General features: G+C 49.3%; 1 protein-coding gene across 1 annotated transcript; it reads left to right on the top strand.

Annotated features, from left to right (window-relative positions):
- Positions 1–7,384: 7,384 nt before the first annotated feature.
- On the top strand, positions 7,385–21,655 carry LOC144724279 (T-box transcription factor T-like). The gene is made up of 9 exons (XM_078603267.1): positions 7,385–7,605; positions 14,264–14,528; positions 15,221–15,355; positions 16,373–16,434; positions 17,633–17,697; positions 19,756–19,923; positions 20,470–20,590; positions 21,253–21,334; positions 21,596–21,655. The coding sequence occupies exons 1-9, from the start codon at positions 7,385–7,387 to the stop codon at positions 21,653–21,655; spliced, it is 1,179 nt and encodes a 392-aa protein (XP_078459393.1).
- Positions 21,656–22,089: the final 434 nt, after the last annotated feature.

Here is a 22,089-nt window from a genome sequence, read left to right as displayed (position 1 = left end):
TTTTGAAGCACCCTCTATAACAACTATCTATCGTAAGAAACGTGGACCTAGGGTGGCTATATAGTTGAGTTCAACTGGGACCTACAACGCAGAGGGTTCATCTCGACAGTTCACCAGCATTGGATTCAAGAAAGCCTGACTGCTGCTTCTGCTGATGAGACACTCAACGTGGAAACCGAGTTCGCATTGAACCGATGTTTGGTGAAACCGTGCGCGCTCCCAGGAAGCTGATGGGACGTGTGCAAATGTCACAAAAGCAAGTACCTTCATTCATCTTCTTGGTTCTTTCGGTAATAAAATATTTTATTATGTTTTATTTTTATTCTTTTATTATTTCCCTTCTACGTGACGACTTTACCGAAAGAACCAAGAAGATGAATCCCTGCAGTCACGAAAGCTTTAAATCGAAATTCAAGTACCTTCATATGTTTTGCCCGCCAGAGTGAAAGATTTGCGAATGAGCTGAAGGAGTATTATCCGCGTGCCCTTCGTTTATCTCGCTAATCACGCGTCTCCCCGGGATCGTGTTGCCCCGATGCCGCAACTCGCTAACGCCGCCAGGCACACACGAGCACGCGACCACGGGGACAGCCCCTCAAGTCGCGGCGAGTCGCCGGATAGTTTCGCGGACTGATGCGACTCCGTGGCCCGAGAGCTGACGCTGGATCGCGTGAAGGCGGCGTCTCATCCACTGCAGCGACAAAGCGGGAAGGGAGCCAGCGGCGCGGGGTGTTCTTTGGATGGATATGCATATGCGTTAATTGGCGCCCGGCCATGGGAACGTGGAATTTCCACCACTGTCCCACAGGGCCCGCTGTTCGATGTGAGGCGCTCCCACGCCCCGTTTCAACCACATAGACGCGCACTTGTATACATTGATGGGGACAAATATCATGTTTAAATTGGGTTTGAATTTTCCTCATTTCTTGAGAGTCGATGACCTGACATGGTTTGCCGATGAACCCTAATAAAGGCGAAACCCATCCACGAACCTCCAGACGTTTTAAAAGTTATTTTCACACTGCGTGTGATTGTGTATTCGCATCATCCGGAGTGTAGAGATTGTTTAGCTAAAAATGTAGTGTGGGGGTAAAGGTGCAGCCCTGCAATTCCTTGCTCACGCCACTGCTGTCGGAAGGCCCTCCACTAGGGGGGCGCTATAGAGAAACCCATCTAGTGGGTATACTTGGCCTACTCTTCCACGCTCGCCAGACTGACATCTTTGAACGGGTGGCAGTACCCACACTTTACCCCGCCACGCGCGAGCTGTCGGTCGACTGATTGTGGTTTACTCATATATACTGCTAGGTGGGGACAGAGGCAGGAGATTTACGAACAAAAACTTTCCCATTTTTTCACTGCCACGACGGGAGATCAAACAGACAATCTTTTGATTGTCCTGCTCTGCAGAGTTGCATGTGATTCAGGCTCACTATGAAATGTCACCCAAGGCTGCATCCGCCCACACAACCCCCGCTAAACCAACACGAATCATAGATCTATTACTGTATATTAGAAGACGGAGAAAAGTTTTGCCGGCTGGCTGTCTGGCAGGGCGTCAGATGCAGAGGGAGGAGGGAGAGTGAGACGGTGAAACGAACGATCACATCTGAAGGAAGATGGCACGTTACTCGTACGGTATAACCATACAATCATTTCTGTAGGTTCGTGTTTTTTTCCCTCCTTAGACCCCTATTTCTAACTCATTCCGCGACAAGACTGACCTACCCATATAAATGTGGAATTTCCACCACTGTTTCACAGTTGAACAGGTATATGATGGACGTTCGGTTGCTCATTTCATTAAGGAGACATTCACCCTGAACTCGTGTCATCTTTGATCACACTGCGGTAATTTGTACAATTTAATCATTCGCACAGTGGACGAACCTACATTGAATAAGTCGATACAACACCGTTGATGTGTAGCGATCGAGGTGCGAAATTCAAAGAGCGATCGTCTACTAAACCCGCACCTCCGATTAGCGCGGTTGGCCACGTACGGTGCAAAAGAAATCCAACGTACAGCCCAACGCAAACACACAACTGTGGCTCTGCGCTCTTTCAACAACACTAACGACACGAGCGAAGCCCTCTCCTCGTGACATCGGCGTCTATCTGGCGAACGTCATCACAATGCTGCCATCACACGCAGGAACAGAATTTGTCAGGACGGCAGTGCGTTTACTCACTCGGAGAACGCGTGTCCGTAGAACTTACTTCGCACCGTACGTAACCAACCGCGCTAATCAGAGGTGCGGGGGTAAGGACAGCAGACTAAACGCTAAGAAGCAGTTATTCAAACAAGGGAGAATTCATACGTTACATGTATGCTGTGTAGCAAGGGGATTTTATCGTGAGGTTGCATGCTAACGGACTATTTTTAATGTTAAAATAGTGACCGAATAACAATTCAATACGCATTTCGTGTGATGTGTGAGCAATATACCCAATTTCCTGACATTAGGGGCTTTGAACCAAGCCACATTTTACATTCATTTCATGTTTTATTTTTTATCCCAGAGTTTATTTAACATCCTCCAACCTGGTTGGGTCCCGTTGGCATACGTTTCGTAAAATAAAACAACAATGTACGTAACATTTTTGTTACAATAAATAAATACGTAAAATGTGCCAGCAAAAATAAAAGACGCGTTCTCTTTCAATTCCTTAAATTAACGTAAGTTTAGCAATAGCAATACACATACACTAGCGTATTACGTGCTCATGTAGACAGTACATAATACAGTATATATATATTACACATCAGTGTTGTGATTGTCTATGCGTAAATAACATCACTTCTGCCCTGTGCCAGCCCAGTGCTGCAGGTGAAAGCCATGTGATGCCCAATCAACAGCCGCGCTGTTGATTGGGCATTGCTAAATCATACTTCCCCGCGCTGGTCATTCATTGCCAGTCAGAAGCAGCGGAGTGGATGGATCGCTGCGACGATGCTGCCCTTCGCATTCGTGAATAAGGAGGGCATTGAGACCCGTGGCTTCTCTTCTGGGTGTCCACAGTCGTCGCAGTGTTTAGATGCTCAGTGTGTGCTGTGTGTGCGCTTGTGCAACCACCGCTAACGACGTAGCTGCATTACAGAACCATAGTTTGTTCGAGGATTAGTGTATATCTCACTCATTCGATTTCGCTCACTCATTCACAGCAACCAGAGTGGAAACAAATACGTAGTTTGAACTATGTTTTTTTTTAATTAATTAATACAAATGCAAGGTACAATATGCATCTAAACCTACACGTATACACGTTCATAACGTCCGGGTAAAATATAACAGGGTCATTTGGTGGTTCTGATGAGTCACCAATGGGGAACACGCACAATAAACACGCACACACACAAAAAACGCAACACGTTCGTCAATAAATAGTACGGCCCTTAGAAAGAAAAACATGATAGGCGACATTTCGGGCCGTGGCCCTTCTTCATAGCTCACGACACGGCATCTCCAAACGAACGAGCTGAATTCACGCATTTAGTTTCGAAGACACGCGGAATCTGCGACATCTCCACTCGCTCGGAACCGCTACGGGTTTTGTAAAATACACGTAACTGCGATAAAACTCTGTAAAGGTAAGAGAGGTCTGAACAAAAGCAACGGACCCATTGTGATCCCCCCCCACCCCTGAGGAATAAAGAGAATGGACCCCCCACCGTCACCTCCTACTCCACCACACGCGGGCATTGCCTGCTGCATCTCCTGGCCAATGAGCGTCTTTACCATGGGCGGAGACGGCGGTGCCCATTGACCCCTTAGATAAAGGACCGGCGCTGCAGACATCAGCAGCAGCAGCACCACTACCACCACCACCCTCCTCCTCCTCCCTTCTCGTCTGGGCTTGTCCCGCTCCTCTCAGCCACTTCCCCCTCCCCTATCCCGACTCTGCCACTCGCTCAGAGTGAATCGCGCTCGCGAACTCAACCCCCTGCTCGCTCGTCCCTCCAGTCGCGCGCGAGGTTGGCAAGAGGAGATACTAACACAGGTACATCGATGCACCACCGCGTAGAACAACACACACACACGTGTATCACACACACACACACACGTGTATCACACACACACACGTGTATCACACACACACACGTGTATCACACACACACACACGTGTATCACACACACGTGTATCACACACACACACGTGTATCACACACACACACGTGTATCACACACACACACGTGTATCACACACACACGTGCATCACACACACACACGTGTATCACACACACACGTGTATCACACACACACGTGCATCACACACACACGTGTATCACACACACACGTGTATCACACACACACGTGTATCACACACACACACGTGTATCACACACACACACACGTGCATCACACACACACACACGTGCATCACACACACGTGTATCACACACACACGTGTATCACACACACACACGTGTATCACACACACACGCACGTGCATCACACACACACGTGAATCACACACACACACACACGTGTATCACACACACACACGTGTATCACACACACACACGTGTATCACACACACACGCACGTGCATCACACACACACGTGCATCACACACACACACACGTGTGTCACACACACACACACGTGTATCACACACACACACGTGTATCACACACACACGTGCATCACACACACACGTGCATCACACACACACACGTGCATCACACACACACGTGCATCACACACACACACGTGCATCACACACACACACGTGTATCATAAACACACACACACGCACATGTATCACACACACACACGTGCATCACACACACACACGTGCATCACACACACACATCACACACACACACGCGTGCATCACACACACACACACATCACACACACACGTGCATCACACACACACACATCACACACACACACACACACGTGCATCACACACACACACACGTGTATCACACACACACACGTGTATCACACACACACGTGCATCACACACACACGTGTATCACACACACACGTGCATCACACACACACACGTGCATCACACACACACACGTGTATAATAAACACACACACGCACGTGTATCACACACACACGTGCATCACACACACACACGTGCATCACACACACACATCACACACACACACGCGTGCATCACACACACACATCACACACACGTGCATCACACACACACATCACACACACGTGCATCACACACACACATCACACACACACACGCGTGCATCACACACACACACATCACACACACACACACGTGTATCACACACACACGCACATGCATCACACACACACGTGCATCACACACACATGCGAACATAACACACGTGCATCACACACACATGTGCATCACACACACACGTGCATCACACACACATGCGAACATAACACACAGGTCTCGTGCACAGTCCACACGTACACATGTACCTGCATCACCGACACGCATGTACCACATACTGTGCACTTTTACATAAACATCGTGTGTATATACACACATGCACCTATAAATACATTGTCTACACTCATACATACATCGTATACGCATACAAATAGAACTATAAACACATTGTATACACCCATGTATTGCCGACGTACATTTTTACCCATACATACATTGCCTATATATACGGATACACATATACTTATAAATGCATTGTATACAGGCATATATATACAAGATATACATAGACATATGCTGTACCTATGAATACATTGTATATATACACGTGCATACCTAGACGTGAATTCATAGCCCACGTAGCGTAGGGAGCGGACATGAGTATCGTGGCTGAATACAAAGTCGAGATTATACATACGTAACATACGAAGCTATACACGTAATCGTTCCACGTAAATACTACACGTATGTAATGTACATATGCATATTGACTGCATAGTCTATACATATGCTACATACATCGGCTACATAGTTGACATATCGACATTGGCGAAATTAATTGCCCGTATATAAATACAATATACACATCGGCCATTATATAGACACATTACATAAACCTGCATCGCTGATGACACACGAACCACAGTACACATATATATATACCGGCGACATTAATAGCTGGCACGCACACGTAGGCTGCACACATCGTCTTACCATATGGTGCATGCACACATGAAGAAACAACTCCCCCGTATAGCCTTGACAGACTATTGGGGCAAGTGCTGTTAGCGAGCACCTATATGAAAGCCGGCACGGCACACGCTTTGGTTCACCAGCACCACGCCTGGCCGCCTTTGTCTCCCAAGCGGCGATATTTACACACCGCACCAGGTACATATTCATTTGAGGTTGAGTCGACCTAGGGGAGGCCCAGGACTGGTTAAGATAATCGTCACCGCTGGTGTCAGTGGCCGTGAGCTGGAATCGAACTTGTTGTCGCCGGGTTTGTCTTAGCGCGACGCGCTAACCACTGCACCACCGCTCCCCCTGCACACATACACAAATACACACATTCACACACAGAGACTACAGCCGCGCTTAATTTATCACTAGATTTAATTTTTTTCTTTCCTGAACGCTGCGAGGCTGGTTTGGGATTATTGGCGTAAGGCACTACCACTGGAGTGCACGCTACGCCTATGTCGACAGTAATAGTGGCATGTTATGAAACCCTCCACTCTATTGCTATGAAATGACCCCGCGGTAGCGCGGTTCGAATCCACCGGCCGCCCTGATTAATACTGCGTGATGTAATTACCATAGTAATAATATTACTTCTACATGCCGTCTGCTTCACAGTGGACGTTAAAGATCCCGTGACGACATTCGCAAGAGTAGGCCATTGTGTGCCGGCGTCAAATATCCAAATTTTGGCTAAAAATAAAAAAAATCACCCGCGCACCTATCGCCAGGACCCTCCTTTTAAAAAAAACACAGTGTCATGGGACTCGGTGATGTTTTTTCCTGGCTAAACAAGCGCAATACTTGATTTCATTTGCAAGTTCCTTCGGGTATGAATGCATAGCGGATTCATCACCAGTTACTGCTGTTCGTGAATGTCACAACACGCTATAATTTTTTGGTTTTACAACAGCAATACTTCTGTGAATCTGTGAAAAAGTTGTATAGCTCATCGGATTCCTCCAGTCTAAATACAGATTCTGACTCAATCAAATGTCGGCAGCAGCAGCAGGGCACGAGGATCATCAGCAGCGGCATCATCATCATCACCATCAGCAGCAGCGGCGGCATCAGCGGCAGCAGCATCATCATCAGCAGCAGCAGCGGCATCATCATCATCAGCGGCAGCAGCATCATCATCATCAGCAGCGGCATCATCAGCAGCAGCAGCAGCGCCATCATCATCAGCAGCGGCATCATCATCAGCAGCGTCATCATCATCATCAGCGGCGGCATCGTCAGCGATGAGCTCCGCCGGTGATCTGAGCGCCGAGGCGGCGGCGGTGGCCGCGGCGTCGTCCCCGCGTCTCGAGCACCTCCTGAGCGCCGTGGAGCGCGAGTCGCGCGCGGGCAGCGAGAAGGGCGACCCCACGGAGCGCGAGCTGCGCGTGGCGCTCGAGGAGCGCGAGCTCTGGGAGAGGTTCAGCGAACTCACCAACGAGATGATCGTCACCAAGGCGGGCAGGTGAGTCGTGGGGGGCAACGCGGGATGGGGGGGGGGGGGCACGGGGGTGCACTAGCAGCAGCATCAATACTGTCACCAGCAGTAGCACCAGGTACTCATTTGAGGCTGAGTCGATCTCGGGGAGACCCACGACCGATTTCAGATAATCGTCACCGGTTAAATTTCGATTGGAAGCTTTCGTGACTGCAGGGATTCATCTTGGTTCTTTCGGTAAAGTCACGTGACTTTACCGAAAGAACCAAGATGAATCGTCACCGGTGTTGGCCGTGAGCGGTGGTGCAGCGGTTAGCGCACTTTTCACCCAGCAAGGTTGTAACAGTGAGGTTCCCCATCACTCGCCGTTTATCTCAACCGGTCCGGAAGTCCGATATTCTCATACAGCATTGGATTGACGCATGGACCATGAATTTTCAGTCCTGTAGTAGTGTGTATATTGCGATGAATGTGTGAAGTCTAATCGTATGGGCTATGCTAACAAGTAAGGGGTTTTTTAACACGCACACGGAATGCGATGTATGAGTAAGAAATGAATTTAAAGGGCCATGTGCAATTATTTTCGATGATAGAGTTTATTTGAGTAATTATTCGTATAGCATAGTCCCAGTTAAGAGCTCACTTTCCATAACTGCAAAGCTCTCATTACGGGTGAGTACACCTACATCAATGTATGTTCATTTGTACCATACTCTGACGATGATCAGAGTTACAATTCACAGGCCCTTCGTCGGTTAACTTCTGAATGAAGAGGACCTTCCTCTAAATCCTATCATCCGTGGGGGTTATTTGACCATACTTCACCACTCTGGTCAGGCCAGCTTGGGTAACGGGAGGGGGCCGGACCAGACAAAACGGTTGAATTGTGTAGCTTATCATTGTTCTGTGATCATTGACATCATTGCGCGCTTTTATTTGTGTCAACGAAAAAAAATTCTACACACACAATTCAGATGTATTAACGTATCTCGTATGGTACACGCGTGGTTATCCTGCATACGTGTTGCGTGACTCTATAGATGTAATCTCACACATATTACATATATAGAAATGTAATCTCACACATTATAAATATACATACACCGTTGCTACCCATATATGTGTACGAGAGAACTAGAGTAGAAATTGTAGTGGCTGTGTTCGGCGCTACATTTATCACCGAATATTTTTTCTGGCTAACCGGTTGACGAGTTGTATGGACGTGTACGTATGTTGAACTTATATTTCGATTTAAAGCTGCTTTCGTGACTGCAGCGATTCATCTTCTTGGTTCTTTCGGTAAAGTCACGTAGAATGGAAATAATAAAAATAAAACATGATAAAATAATTTTCACGACGTTTCGGCCACAACGCAAGCAGCCGTCCTCAGGTGAAGAACAGGTCTGTCAGAAAGACAGCGTCTGAATGGGCACCACCAGGCTTGGCAGCGTATATTTAAGCTGGGTTGGACTTCTTTCGCACCGTACGTAGCCATCCGTGCTAATCGTCGGTGCGGGGGGGGGGGCAGCAAACTAAACAACAACAACATGCAGTTCTTGGCACCACCATAGCGAGAAGTGTATACTGGATGTGGTGTGCCGAGTGTGGTGATGATGCTCTTTCACAGACGCTCAGGATAATACCACAACAGTCGTGTTTCACCCCCCCCCCCCCACAAACATTTAATAATAATAATGTCCACTTATAAATGTGAAGTGTCTACTTTAAAGTTGTGCACAATTGTGATTTAATTGTGTACTGTGTAACGCGAACAATTTTAATTGCAAAACCAAACGCGCTGATGACATTACAACAGACACGTTTAAAGACTTCGCATTTAAATTAGCTAATCAATAACGCGGCCTATTCATAGCCTCCCACAGAATGCAATTACAGTGCACTATTTTATGAAGTGTCGTGCGTGAGCTAATTAATATTAAATAACTTAAAACAACTCAGGAAGCGGAAAGATGATTGAATCCTAGATTTGAAGCTTTCGTGACTGCAAGGATTCATATTCTTAGGTTTTTTCGGTAAAGTCACGTAGGTAAAACATTAAAATTAATAAAAGTAAAATAAAATAAAAATCACGACGTTTCGGAGGCAACACAAGCTTCCGTCTTCAGGTGGAACCGTCACAGCCACGACAGCTGTATCAAGAAATTGTCGTGGCTGTGACGGTTCCACCTGAAGACGGAAGCTTGTGTTGCCTCCGAAACGTCGTGATTTTTATTTTATTTTTATTAATTTTAATGTTTTACCGACGTGACTTTACCGAAAAAACCTAAGAATATGATTGAATCCGTGGCTAACTGGTGGCTTCCTTGAACCGAGTGTTGAAGTTCGTCAATTAACACAACCCACGGTCAGATACGACCTAGATCGATCCAAGACGGCTATACATACTAGCGTGTGTAATCTAAACCGATGTATCAATACCTCAAATCATACTAAATGGAACATTCACATTTGCAAGCCTCTTAATTTCTCAAAACTCACGTATTTACGCGAAACTGTAAAACAGACACCGCTGAAGTGTATAATTCCCAAGCGTTGCAGTCCGCAACGAAAATGCGAGAAATCGTTATTTTCGCATTCAATATACTTCACATTTATATATGCTCGGTTTTCATCTGCTTAATCACATCAAAGCGATATCTCCGGTGTATAAGTCCCTCCGGAAAGAAAGACGCATCCCAGACCTGTCCCCCGATGTCATTGAAGTACTCTAGCTACCGGATTATAAGACGCACCTCCAACTTTTGATGCAAATACTGGGACAATTCGTGCGTCTTATAATCCGATGAATATAGTATAAGTAATGTGTGTGTGTATATTTATATATGCCTACCCACATCACGTATTTGTGCCTACAGTATTGTGAATTATCGTAAATTGTAGCAAAAAAAAATTGCATTGCTGGCATCCGAGCCCGCCATGCCATGACGTCAGTGTGGATTCAGTTACCATACTTCACCACGCTGGTCATAGTGTGGATTCTCTGACCATACTTCACCACGCTGGTCAGTGTGGATTCAGTGACCATACTTCACCACACTGGTCATAGTGTGGATTCTCTGACCATACTTCACCACGCTGGTCAGTGTGGATTCAGTGACCATACTTCACCACGCTGGTCCGTGTGGATTCAGTGACCATACTTCACCACACTGGTCATAGTGTGGATTCTCTGACCATACTTCACCACGCTGGTCAGTGTGGATTCTGTGAGCATACTTCACCACGCTGGTCCGTGTGAATTCTGTGACCATATCTCACCACGCTGGTCCGTGTGGATTCTGTGACCATACTTCACCACGTGAGAGGGTTGCTACAGAACCAGTTCAGATATCGAACTCAAGTTGCCGGCTTCACAGCGCAGTGCGCTAACCACAGCGTCACATCTTCCCCCCTCCCCCCGTGTATACAGTACACCAGTGCCGATTATTTGAACTGGTCCTGTGTCTCCCCTAGGTCGACTCAGCCTCAAATGAATACCTGTTGCTGCGTGTGTAAACATCGCCACTGGGGGGAGACAAAGGCGACCGGGCGTGGTGCTGGCCACCCACCCCCTCGTGTGCCGTGCCGGCCTTCATAGGTCCTCAGCAGTTGCCCCAATGCTCTGTCGAGGCTATATGGGGGATCTTTGTCTTTGTTTGTGTGTATATATATACAGTAAAGAATGCACACGTGGGTAGTGTCGTGGTTTGCGCTACAAACCCGCCGTCTAACCAAGTTCGATTCCCGCTCACGGCCACCAGCGCCAGTGACGATTATCTGAACCGGTCCTGGGACTCCCCTAGCTCGACTCGGCCTCAAATGAGTATCTGGGGCTGTCTGTGTAAACATCGCCACTGGGGAGACAAAGGCGGCCGGGCGTGGTGTGGGCCACCCACCCCCTCGTGTGCCACAGTGCTCAGCACTTGCCCCAATGCTCTGTCGAGGCTATATGGGGAATCTTTGTCTTTGCGTGGGTATTAATAGGCGCTTGCTAACAGCACTTGTTCACATGGTGCATAGCACTAAATGAACGGTCTAATGCCTCTACGCATTAGATATTGCAGCAATGCTTCGTTCACAATCATCTCTTAACCATCCGCACACGAGAATGCTAAATGGCATTATCTCCCACCCAACCGCGTGCTGCAGCAACACTGGGCACGACTCCGCGTTATTTGCGCGAAGTCTCTACAGCAAGAGACATAAATACCAACGCGGGTTAAAAAACATATATCCATAGCCCGCGCGGTTGGGGTGTCATCTGGTGATGAGTCACTGTGTGAATAGTCACCTGGGGAGAGAATGACGCATGGCATGGGAGTGTGGAATCTCTCTCTCACGGCAAGCAGACGGAGATCACAACACCGCTTGCTCCTCAGAGCACATGGAGACGCGTCGATGCCGTTCGGCTTCAGCTCTGTTGTTGTTGTCGTTGTTGTTGTTGTTTACCGTAGCAGTCGCTCTCCGTGGCAGTGCCTGATTTAGCTAGTGCGGGGCCTGTAACAAATGTTATAAAGGGGCCCTAAATGAAAAAAAAACTAAAATTAAAACACTAATTTGAAACTTACATAGTAAAGTAATTGTTTCTAGATTTGAAGCTTTCGTGACTGTAAGGATTTATACTCTGAGGTTTTTTCGGTAAAGTCACGTAGGTAAAAAATAAATAATAATACAAATTAACCCGTAAAAACAAAGTTTTTCACTATAAATCCTTTATATGCGTGGCATCGGTTTTATTTTATTATTCATTTCTGTTTTTCTTGAGTAAGAGTTTCATTTTTATCACATTGGTATTTTAAATGAAATATGAAATTTTTTGTTTTTCTTAAAAAGTGAAAAATTTTGGAAAAATTTTTTTACGAAAATAAATTGTCACGCACAACGAGTCTGTGTGCAAAATGTCAGCTCGATTGGATCACGGGAAGTGGGTTAAAAAACGACCGAAAGATTTGCACGGTCGTAAGCGCGCAAGCAAGCAAGCAAGTGAACTTAATATAAAGGATTTAATAATAAAATTAATAATAAAATAATAGAAATAATAATAGAAATAAAATAATAAATCACGACGTTTCGGGCGCAACACAAGCATCCGTCATCAGGTGGGACAACCACAGCAAGAAACACTTTGTTTCTATTATTGTATTATTCATTTTTATTATTTCTATTATTCACTACGTGACTTTACCGAAAAAACCTAAGAGTATAAAGTAATTGTATTTTTTCATTTGCTATAAGCCAGCTAATACGACAAATCGCTAACCTTTAACACCCAATCTAGATTTGAAGTTTTCGTGACTGCAGGGATCCATACTCTTTGGTAAACACCCAGTCGTTCATAAAAGTTGAAGGCAGTATAGTACTATAGTAACAGAGCAAGTGCAGAATCGCTGAACCGAAATTGATAGCTTGAAAGCATTTAGCGCGGGGCCCTTGAAAGTGCAGGGCCCGTGTTTGTGCTACGGGGATAATCCGGCACTGTTCAGCAGCTGCAGCTGGGAAGCTGGTCTGGCTTTGCGCGCCTGTAATCCACCACGGTGCACGTAGAGGTTGTCATACCCTGGCTCGCCAGGAGACGGCGGTGTGGCGAATGAGGAACCCCATTTGTTCCATTTGTATGGGATCGAGCAGGGGGTTTGGTAATCTGCGGGTCCAGAGCCCCACACGCGGCTCTTGAAGGATTTCGTCACAGTGATTAATCTTGTTCAAATTTTGTTTGTTGCGGTTGCACCTGACTCAAGAGCCACATGGCTCACAGGGCTATACCTAATAAATGAAATTTGAAAACTTGAAAACTTAAAAATCGTAGAATCACCGTCTCGTATTCGCAATGCATTGTGGCTCTTGAAATATAGATTTTTGTTGTTATCGAATTCGAACAAAATTGTCTCTTCCTGTTATTGTGGTTGCCGACCCCTGGGATAGAGTGTTGTCCCCTTGCACGCGTGGGGGGTTCGTTGAGTGCTTCGGCCGATGTATCACCTTCGTATATAGAGCTCCACAGAGCTTTGGGTTTAAATCGACTCGCTGCCTTCCCGCTTGCCTCTGGTTCCTCCTCGTGTCTCTGAAGTCGTTCTCTCTCTCTCTCTGCCCCTTGGAGGGTAAATGGATACTGTGCAGCAGCGTGTTAAGTTGACGTTGTTAATATATGAGACGATTACAATGTCTATAAAAGACACGGTTTTAGCTCTCGCCTGGTTGTAACAGTCACAGCTTTAATTAGTGCCGGAACGCTGCGTTTAGGAAAACTCTGAACGTTTATGGTTATTTGAGTGCAGGGGCACGAGGATAACTTTAGGAATCTCATGGTGTAATAGTTTAAGCAACTTGGACGTTTGCATGAGATGTAATCAGGAAGAGTGAGAATAGTAGGTTGTACATCTGGGCCGATGAATTGCTCCAGTTAGATGAGTCACACTTATTTTACATGCTTTCATTTGGTTAGATGATTCACCTTGTCTATGGGCTCTCATCTGGTCAGATGAATCACTCTGTCTATGACCTCTCATCTGGCCAGATGAATCACTCTGCGTATGGGCTGCCATTTGGCCAGATGACCCACTCTGTCTATGACCTCTCATCTGGTCAGATGAATCACTCTGCGTATGGGCTCTCATCTGGCCAGATGACCCACTCCGTCTCCGAGCCCTGGCTGCGAGTGACTCTCCCATCGCTGCGTTGCGCGCAGGCGAATGTTCCCCGTGATCAAGGCGTCCGTGTCCGGCCTCGACCCGAACGCCATGTACTCCCTGCTGCTCGACTTCTGCGCCGCCGACGCCCACCGCTGGAAGTACGTGAACGGCGAGTGGGTGGCGGGCGGCAAGCCCGAGCCGCAGCCGCCCAGCTGCGTCTACATCCACCCGGACTCGCCCAACTTCGGGGCGCACTGGATGCGCGCGCCCGTCTCCTTCTGCAAGGTCAAGCTCTCCAACAAGATGAACGGCAGCGGGCAGGTGGGCGCTCTTCGTGGTGGTGTTGATGTTGTGGCGGGCATCATGACCAGGGGCATCGTGGGACCTCCTTTGCCAGTCGTAAAATATGAGAATAGGTTTTTCCCTTTTTTCTGGCAACAAAACAGCAGTGTTAAGATGTTAAAACACAAAACTGAAACCTTTTACAAGGAATCATGTCTGCATTAACCACAATACTTGTGGTCAGAATGCAAACAAAAAACATGCATTTATTATCAGAGTATCTTTTTCGTTTGCATTCTGACCACAAGTATTGTGGTTAATGCAGACATGATTCCTTGTAAAAGGTTTCAGTTTGGTGTTTTTACATCTTAACACAGCTGTTTTGTTGCCAGATAAAAGGGGAAAACCTATTTTCATAACCAGGGTCATTGGTGATGGAAGTCACGTTGGTGCTGATGATCATGTTATTGATGGTGTGGTGGTGATGATGCTGGTGGTGATTACGTGATCATGATGCTTGTGGTGGTAATTATTTTGGTCATGATGATGATGGTAAGGATTATGGTGGCCATGATGATGTGATATAAATGAACGTGTTAATGTTCATGGATAAGTTCATAATTGACGAAGATGGTTCTCGTAATACGGGTGACAATGACATCGCTGATCATGGCGATGGCATCACCCGCGTTGATGTGAATCTCATTGTCCTCGTCGTCGCTGCTGCTCAGATAATGCTCAACTCGCTCCACAAGTACCAGCCCCGCATCCACATCGTGCGCGTCGGCGGCGCCCAGCGCCTCGTCACGAGCCACGCGTTCCCCGAGACGCGCTTCATCGCCGTCACCGCCTACCAGAACGAGGAGGTGGGCAGCACGGGGACACGGGACACGGGGGAATGGGGCACGGGGACACGGGGTGTGGGGTATGGGGCATGGGGCATGGAGACACAGGGCATGGTGACACGGGGCATGGTGAAACGGGGCATGGGGCATGGGGCGCTGAGACACGGGGCATGGAGACACAGGGTAAGGGACACGGGACGAGGGGTACGGTGCGTGGCACACCACGTGAACGTGGTACACCACGTGAACGTGGCACACCACGTGAACGTGGGGCGTTCATGCGCCCGCAGTGCCGTTCCGCGGTGCTATCGTCGATGGCATCCCACCTGGAGCTCGGCGGGTATTCAAGTCTCTTTATTGGCGCACTTTCCGCCACACTCACGGCCTTCTCGTTTTCCTTTATAAATCCGACTGTTGACTCGTTCACCATGTAATGGCAGCCAACGGCAGACACACTGTCACCACGAGCACGTCTAGGTGTAAACTCTACTCTTTTTTAGCGAAGCTCAAAACTATTTCACGGCTTTTACTCTGGCTCACACCGCCTCTGTTCACTCGGCGCTTAGACCCCACGGTCGAAATTAACAAAAAAACACCAGAAATTAGGTAAAAATAGTTCGAAAGGCAACGGCACTTGAAGAGTAGAAAGCTTCAGCTCTGTGGATGGCAGCACGTGGGCCATAATCCACTTACCGTCCTGCGCAGGTGCAGTAGCCCTCCCCCGTGATGCGATGTCGCCAAATGCGCGACACTTGAACCGGTGTACAGATAAAACATCACGAATAAGCGAATTTCGCGAAAGAAAAATCCGCGAATGATGAGGTTTGGCTATCAGTAAGCCTGAATTCAAACAACAACGTGGACTTAGAAAGCATCTACTTGTGACCGCATCTGAAGATGCTGTACAGAAACACTAAAAACTATTTTAGATTGAGGAAACAAAAGAGGCGATCGTGTGTTGCCACCGATGGAACCAAAGAAAAGCCTGAGGGGAACGAATTTTTTTTTTAATTGAATTTTATTTCTTGTCCTTTACAGATCACTTCGTTGAAAATTCGACACAATCCTTTTGCCAAGGCGTTTCTGGATGCGAAGGAAAGGTGATAATAAAGAACGTGCACACACTCACACACGTGATACGTCATATTCATCTTCAGCATCATCATCATCGACATCATCATCAGCCGCAGCACCAGCGATTCAATAAACACCATACATTTTTCGTGATTTTGATAGTCGTGAAATGCTTAACATATATTTGCATTATCATACTGTACATGTACATTTGCATTGCTCTATTGTTCTCGATACTTAACAATGCATAAGTAAATGTATTGATGACACTAACTTGCTTGATAAGACTTAAAAGTCATCACTGCTATCACCTGCATCACACATATACACTCATAAACCAAGTAACAATATGTTTTAGGCCAGAGCCAGCAGTGGAAATTCCACATTCCAATGGCAGGTGCCAGTTTGTCCACAGAACAACGACTGTTGTTCCACAACAACATTCATCCCCACGTGACTTACTGATGGTGAACTGGGTGTTCTAACCACAGTGGAAACGGCCGCCTGGGTATGCATAGCGCTGCATACATTACCTCGTAATCATCTGCCAAAATGTGTCTGGTAACGGGCAAAGTGCCATTACAGAAATCGCTGTCGGCAGGATGTCTATATTTATGCAAAAAATCCGTGACACAATTTTTGTGTTGACCCGCGACCCGAACCTGTGGCATGGCGTAGCGTGGTTGGCATGGGCCCTGGCGCATGGAATTAAAACTATTACTAAAACTATTTTTTATTTTACCAGGTAAGGTTTACTGAACTACACAGCTCTTTTTCAAAAGCGACCTCGCCACAAATGATAGCTCAACGAAGTGGCTCATCATCACGTGGACATTTCTAGCAGCCAAATACTCTCAATGCATGTTTGTAAATGTGGAGGAAATGCACGCGACCACGGGAAGAGAGACATGCAAATTCCAAATATGCAACAGGCGTGAGGATCGGGTTCGAACCAACCCCTCCTGTATACCAGGCAAGGTAGTTAACATCTCGCCACCATGGCGCCCTATAATAAAATTAAAATGTAATAGAATACAATTGAATTCTGCCCCCCATCCCCCCTCGTCCAATATCCCTTCATGTACACGGGGTGCAGATGCACCGCCTGCCCGCTCCGTACCGTAACCCCCCACTGCTTCATACCTCCCTCTGCTGCTCCGATGTTGAGGCCGCCGTGCCTGGAGGATGCGCCTATAACGTTGGCAGTGCGGCGTGTTCCTACAGGAGTGACCCGCTGAAGGACGGCGTCGGAGACGTGGCGGATATTCAGCAGTCCGGATACGCGTCCCGTACGTAGCCCACACTCGCGCCGCGGCTCACGCCTGGCGGTCTTTCCTTTCACATTTTTTTTTATTTCACCTGGAAGCGTCCCGTGAGACGGAACGTCTCGTTTGCGAGGACACAGTCCAGGGCGCCGATTACCACGTAGAAAGCAAGCGCGTGGTGACACGCCGCGAAAACAACGATTCATAACAAACAACATCCGTCCTTGATAATAATGATAATTTACATTTGCAAGGCGCATTTCATCCGAAGATGCCAATGCGCCACGGTACATGTATAATGACGACTTCGACGCACTTGTCTTGAGATGGTTTATTTTATTAAGGAGCCACGTGCTCGCACACAAACAGGCGGAGACCCCCACTGCAACAGCCCCGAGTCTCCTGCGCATCTCCCTGATACACGGTCCGAGGCCACGCCCCCATTCCCGAACCTTCTCGCTGGTTCTAGACCGCTCACTCTACCAGCAGACTCCACCATCCTCTTCTGTCACCTGGCCATGCTCCCCTTCTAAATCTTTCCCGTGGCCACCAGTCCACTCTTACTGCAAACTGACTCCCCTGTCATTACCTCCCGTGGCCACCAGTCCACTCGTACTGCAGGCTGACTCCCCTGTCATTACTTCCCGTGGCCACTAGTCCACTCGTACTGTAGGCTGACTCCCCTGTCATTACCTCCCGTGGCCACCAGTCCACTCTTACTGCAAACTGACTCCCCTGTCATTACCTCCCGTGGCCACCAGTCCACTCGTACTGCAGGCTGACTCCCCTGTCATTACCTCCCGTGGCCACTAGTCCACTCACACAGTAGGTTAACTCTGCTGTCATTACACATGCATCAATTCACATGCGGAAGATTCAAGATGTATCGATGTCTGCAAAACGATACGTTTATAGAATGCGAACGCCCAATTTTTGGTAATGGAGCAAACCAAACTGAACGAACAGGACAGAAAACAAAACTGAGAATCAATACAAATGAGATGGTAAAATAGAAAAATATTCCATCCTTGAAAATAAACGCAGGCCAAAAATGTCCGACCCCCTACTGCTCACCGTTGCTCATAACAGTCGTGCCGTGTTTGTCTCTGTATGCATGCCAACCGCGCTAATGTGAGGTGTGGATACTGTGGGGCTGGATGGATTTCATTTGAACACGCGTACTCCGAGTACACCAGCACCAGGGTCGGGATCGGAACCCATGCCCTGCTGTACAATGTCTGTACCAGGCGAGGTAGTTAACACGTGCTCCGTTGTCCAGTATATGTGTGCGAAAAGTAACATCACGACCCACTGTCACCGCGTGTGTTTATACCACCCCGGAGCAGAGTAGACCAAGTTACATGCTGCTATAGCTCGAACGATTTCACTGGCGCTGACTTACCTCCACTCGTTTGTGTGCTCTACATTCTCTCTCCTGCACATACGTACACACACACACTTACACGCAACCCACAAATACACACATCCACGTTTGCGCATACCCACAACGTCTCGCGTACACGCACGCACTCACACACGTGAACACACACACACACACATCTACATTCACATCTAAACATACACACGAATACAAACTCACACACGTATACACGCATATACTACACATTCACACACGTACACGCACATGCACGCACACTCACGCACACACACACGTGTACACACATACACGCACGTACACTTATACACACACTCACGCACGCACACACGTGTACACACATACACACACGCACACTCACGCACACACACACACACGTGAATACACACACACACATCTACATACACATCTAAACATACACGTAAATACACATAAACACAAACTCACACACGTATACACGCATATACTACACATGCACACACGTGTACACACACGTTCCTACACTCACACTCACGCACACACACACGTGTACACACATACACACACACGCACACTCATACACACACACGCACGCACTCACGCACACACGTGTACACAAATACACGCACGTACACTTATACACACACTCACGCACACACACGCATACGCATTGGCACCCATCCACCCACCCATGTCACCGTGAGCAGTGGGCGGCTGGTTCCTGCCGACTGCGCCCGCCTCGTCCCACCACCAGCAGTTCCCCGGGGGTCTCGCGCTCTCCGCTCACCACGCGCCCGCGGGCTGCGAGCGATTCTCCTCGCTCCGCACGCACCGCGCGGCGCCCTACCCCAGCCCCTACCGCAGCTCCTCGCCCAGTACGTGCGCGTGTCCGTGCGCGTGTGTGCGCGTGCATCTGCGTGAGTGTGTGTGCGCGTGCGTGTGCGTGAGTGTGTGCGCGTGTGTGCGTGCGTGTGTGTGCGTGTGTGTGCGTGCCGTGCGTGCGTGTGCGCTTGTGCGTATGTGTGCGTGTTTGTGTGCGCGTGCGTGCCGTGCGTGTGCACGTGCGTGAGTGTGTGTGCGTGTGTGTGCGTGTGTGCGCGTGTGTGTGATCTCGATGATGGTGACGAGAACGAGAATGAGAGCGATGATAGCTATGACAGTTACGAAGATGAATGCAATCATGATCATGACAACCGTCGCAGCGACGACGACGACACTCATGATGACGACCATCACGTTGGTGAACGCAATGACGACGTCGACACAAAATTTCGACGCTCATCCCCACGGTGACCGCCACGACCTTCGCGTTTCGCTCCGACGACGGACGCAACGCGCCGTGACCACGACGCTGACGGCTGCCCCCCCACCACCACCCCCCCCCCCCACTAATCTCTTCCCCCGTCGCGTCTACTCCTCAGCCTCAGCCTACGTGGACGTCTCCTCCGGCGGGGGGCTCCCTCTGTTCCCCGCGCACGAGGGCTGGTCCAGCCTGCAGGTGGGGGGGCCCGGCGGGGCCACCACCTCGGCTCCGGCGCCCAGGTGAGACTCGCAACAACAACAACAACAAAGATAAAGGCAAAAGTCCCCCTCCCACCGTATAACCTGCGCGTGTCGTTGGGGCAAGTGCCGCGAGCGAGCGTCCACGGAGGACGTCGCGACGCGCTGCCTCTCTGCAGCTCCCTCAGGTGGAGGCTCTTCTGCCAGCAGTGGCGCGAGCAGGGAATTGCAGGGCTGCACCTTGAGCTATTATTCACTTTGTGTACGGCAATAGCCCCGATGTACGTCTCCCCCCCCCTCCCACCCCCTTCGACGTCGTCGCTTTACGAACACCGCCACCCGATTGGGGTCGCTGGCAGCAGCGTCGTCGTCTGTCATTTTTTCTCGTGACCCGGCGCCTCTCTCAGCCTTCGCCTCCAGCACCTGTCCCGCAAACCGATTCGATTCTCAGTCGTTTCGATATTCGGTCATCCCGCCTCTCAGGAACGCATCCCCCCCCCACCCCCCACCCAAACCGGGGCACTTCAAAGGTGCCGGACGGATGACTGCCATCACACTCGACCGTGGTGAATGGCCACGACTTCGTCCAGTATCGGATTCATCACGACTGCTGCTGCTGCTGCTGATGATGATCTCAGTGCGCTGACACCTTGCGTCTCTCCCCCCTCTCCCTGGCCGTGTGCGTGCGCCCACCCCCCGTGCAGCCAGTACCCCAGCCTGTGGTCCGTGAGCAACAGTGGCCTCTCCCCGGCGCAGCAGCAGGCCGGGCCCACCGCAGGCCTCCCCGTGCCGTTCTTCCGCGGCGGCGGCGGCGCCTCCTCCTCCCCGTACGGGCAGAGCCATGGCGGGGGGCCCCCTGCCGTGTCGCCCTACGACAGCCTCGGCGGCCACCACCACCACCACCACGGCTCCGAGCTGGCGGGAACCGGCCACCCCCTCTCCTCGTCGTCGTCCTCGTCGTCCGCCTCCTCCTCCTCCTCCTCCTCCATCATCCCCGTGTCGTCCACCATCGCCGTGGGGCTCCCCGACTCGCACTACGACGCTCAGGCCCACCAGAGGCTCATGTCGCCCGCCTGGGCTTCGCTGTCTCCGGCGACGCTGCAGTAGTCCGCGCTCGCCGGCGCCACCGACTCGGAGAAACTTGAGCCGCGATGCCCGTGAACTTGGGGACCGGCCTTTGGTTTTGAACGACTGCGCGACGAGCCGCCGTCGTTCAAACCAGCGGCGGTTGTTTCACCGAGATTTGGGCGATGAAATCGATGACGACGGTTTGCGTCGGGCCCACGTGCACCGAACGGTCCGGGGCGTCCGACGGGAGGGCCCGCTTACAGGACACAGGAGAGCAAGTGGAGGAAGCGTTCCCGTGGCATCATCCCAAGCCACCACCCCCCCTCCACCCAAGGGACGAGCTCCCTCACCTCGCGCGAGGCGATGCACTGGCGACTCGGCACCCACGGCGAGTTCCCGATGCGTTTCTGGGAGAAACGATTCAAAGAAAGGAGACATTTTAATGGAATTTTAAAAGCATTCGCAAATGTTGT

The sequence above is a fragment of the Lampetra planeri genome, chromosome 2 (assembly GCF_965212315.1).
Source record: "Lampetra planeri chromosome 2, kcLamPlan1.2.h2, whole genome shotgun sequence".
Lineage (NCBI taxonomy): Eukaryota > Metazoa > Chordata > Hyperoartia > Petromyzontiformes > Petromyzontidae > Lampetra > Lampetra planeri.
Note: the sequence above shows the minus strand (reverse complement) of the source record. Positions and strands in the feature narration are given on the sequence as shown.

Excerpts from the sequence above, each read along its gene's own strand:
- LOC144724279 (XM_078603267.1), top strand. The coding sequence starts at position 7,385 with ATGAGCTCCGCCGGTGATCTGAGCGCCGAGGCGGCGGCGGTGGCCGCG. Across the intron at positions 15,356-16,372 it reads CCGCCTACCAGAACGAGGAG|ATCACTTCGTTGAAAATTCG; the intron begins GTGGGCAGCACG and ends TGTCCTTTACAG. Across the intron at positions 17,698-19,755 it reads GCAGTCCGGATACGCGTCCC|TGGGCGGCTGGTTCCTGCCG; the intron begins GTACGTAGCCCA and ends CACCGTGAGCAG.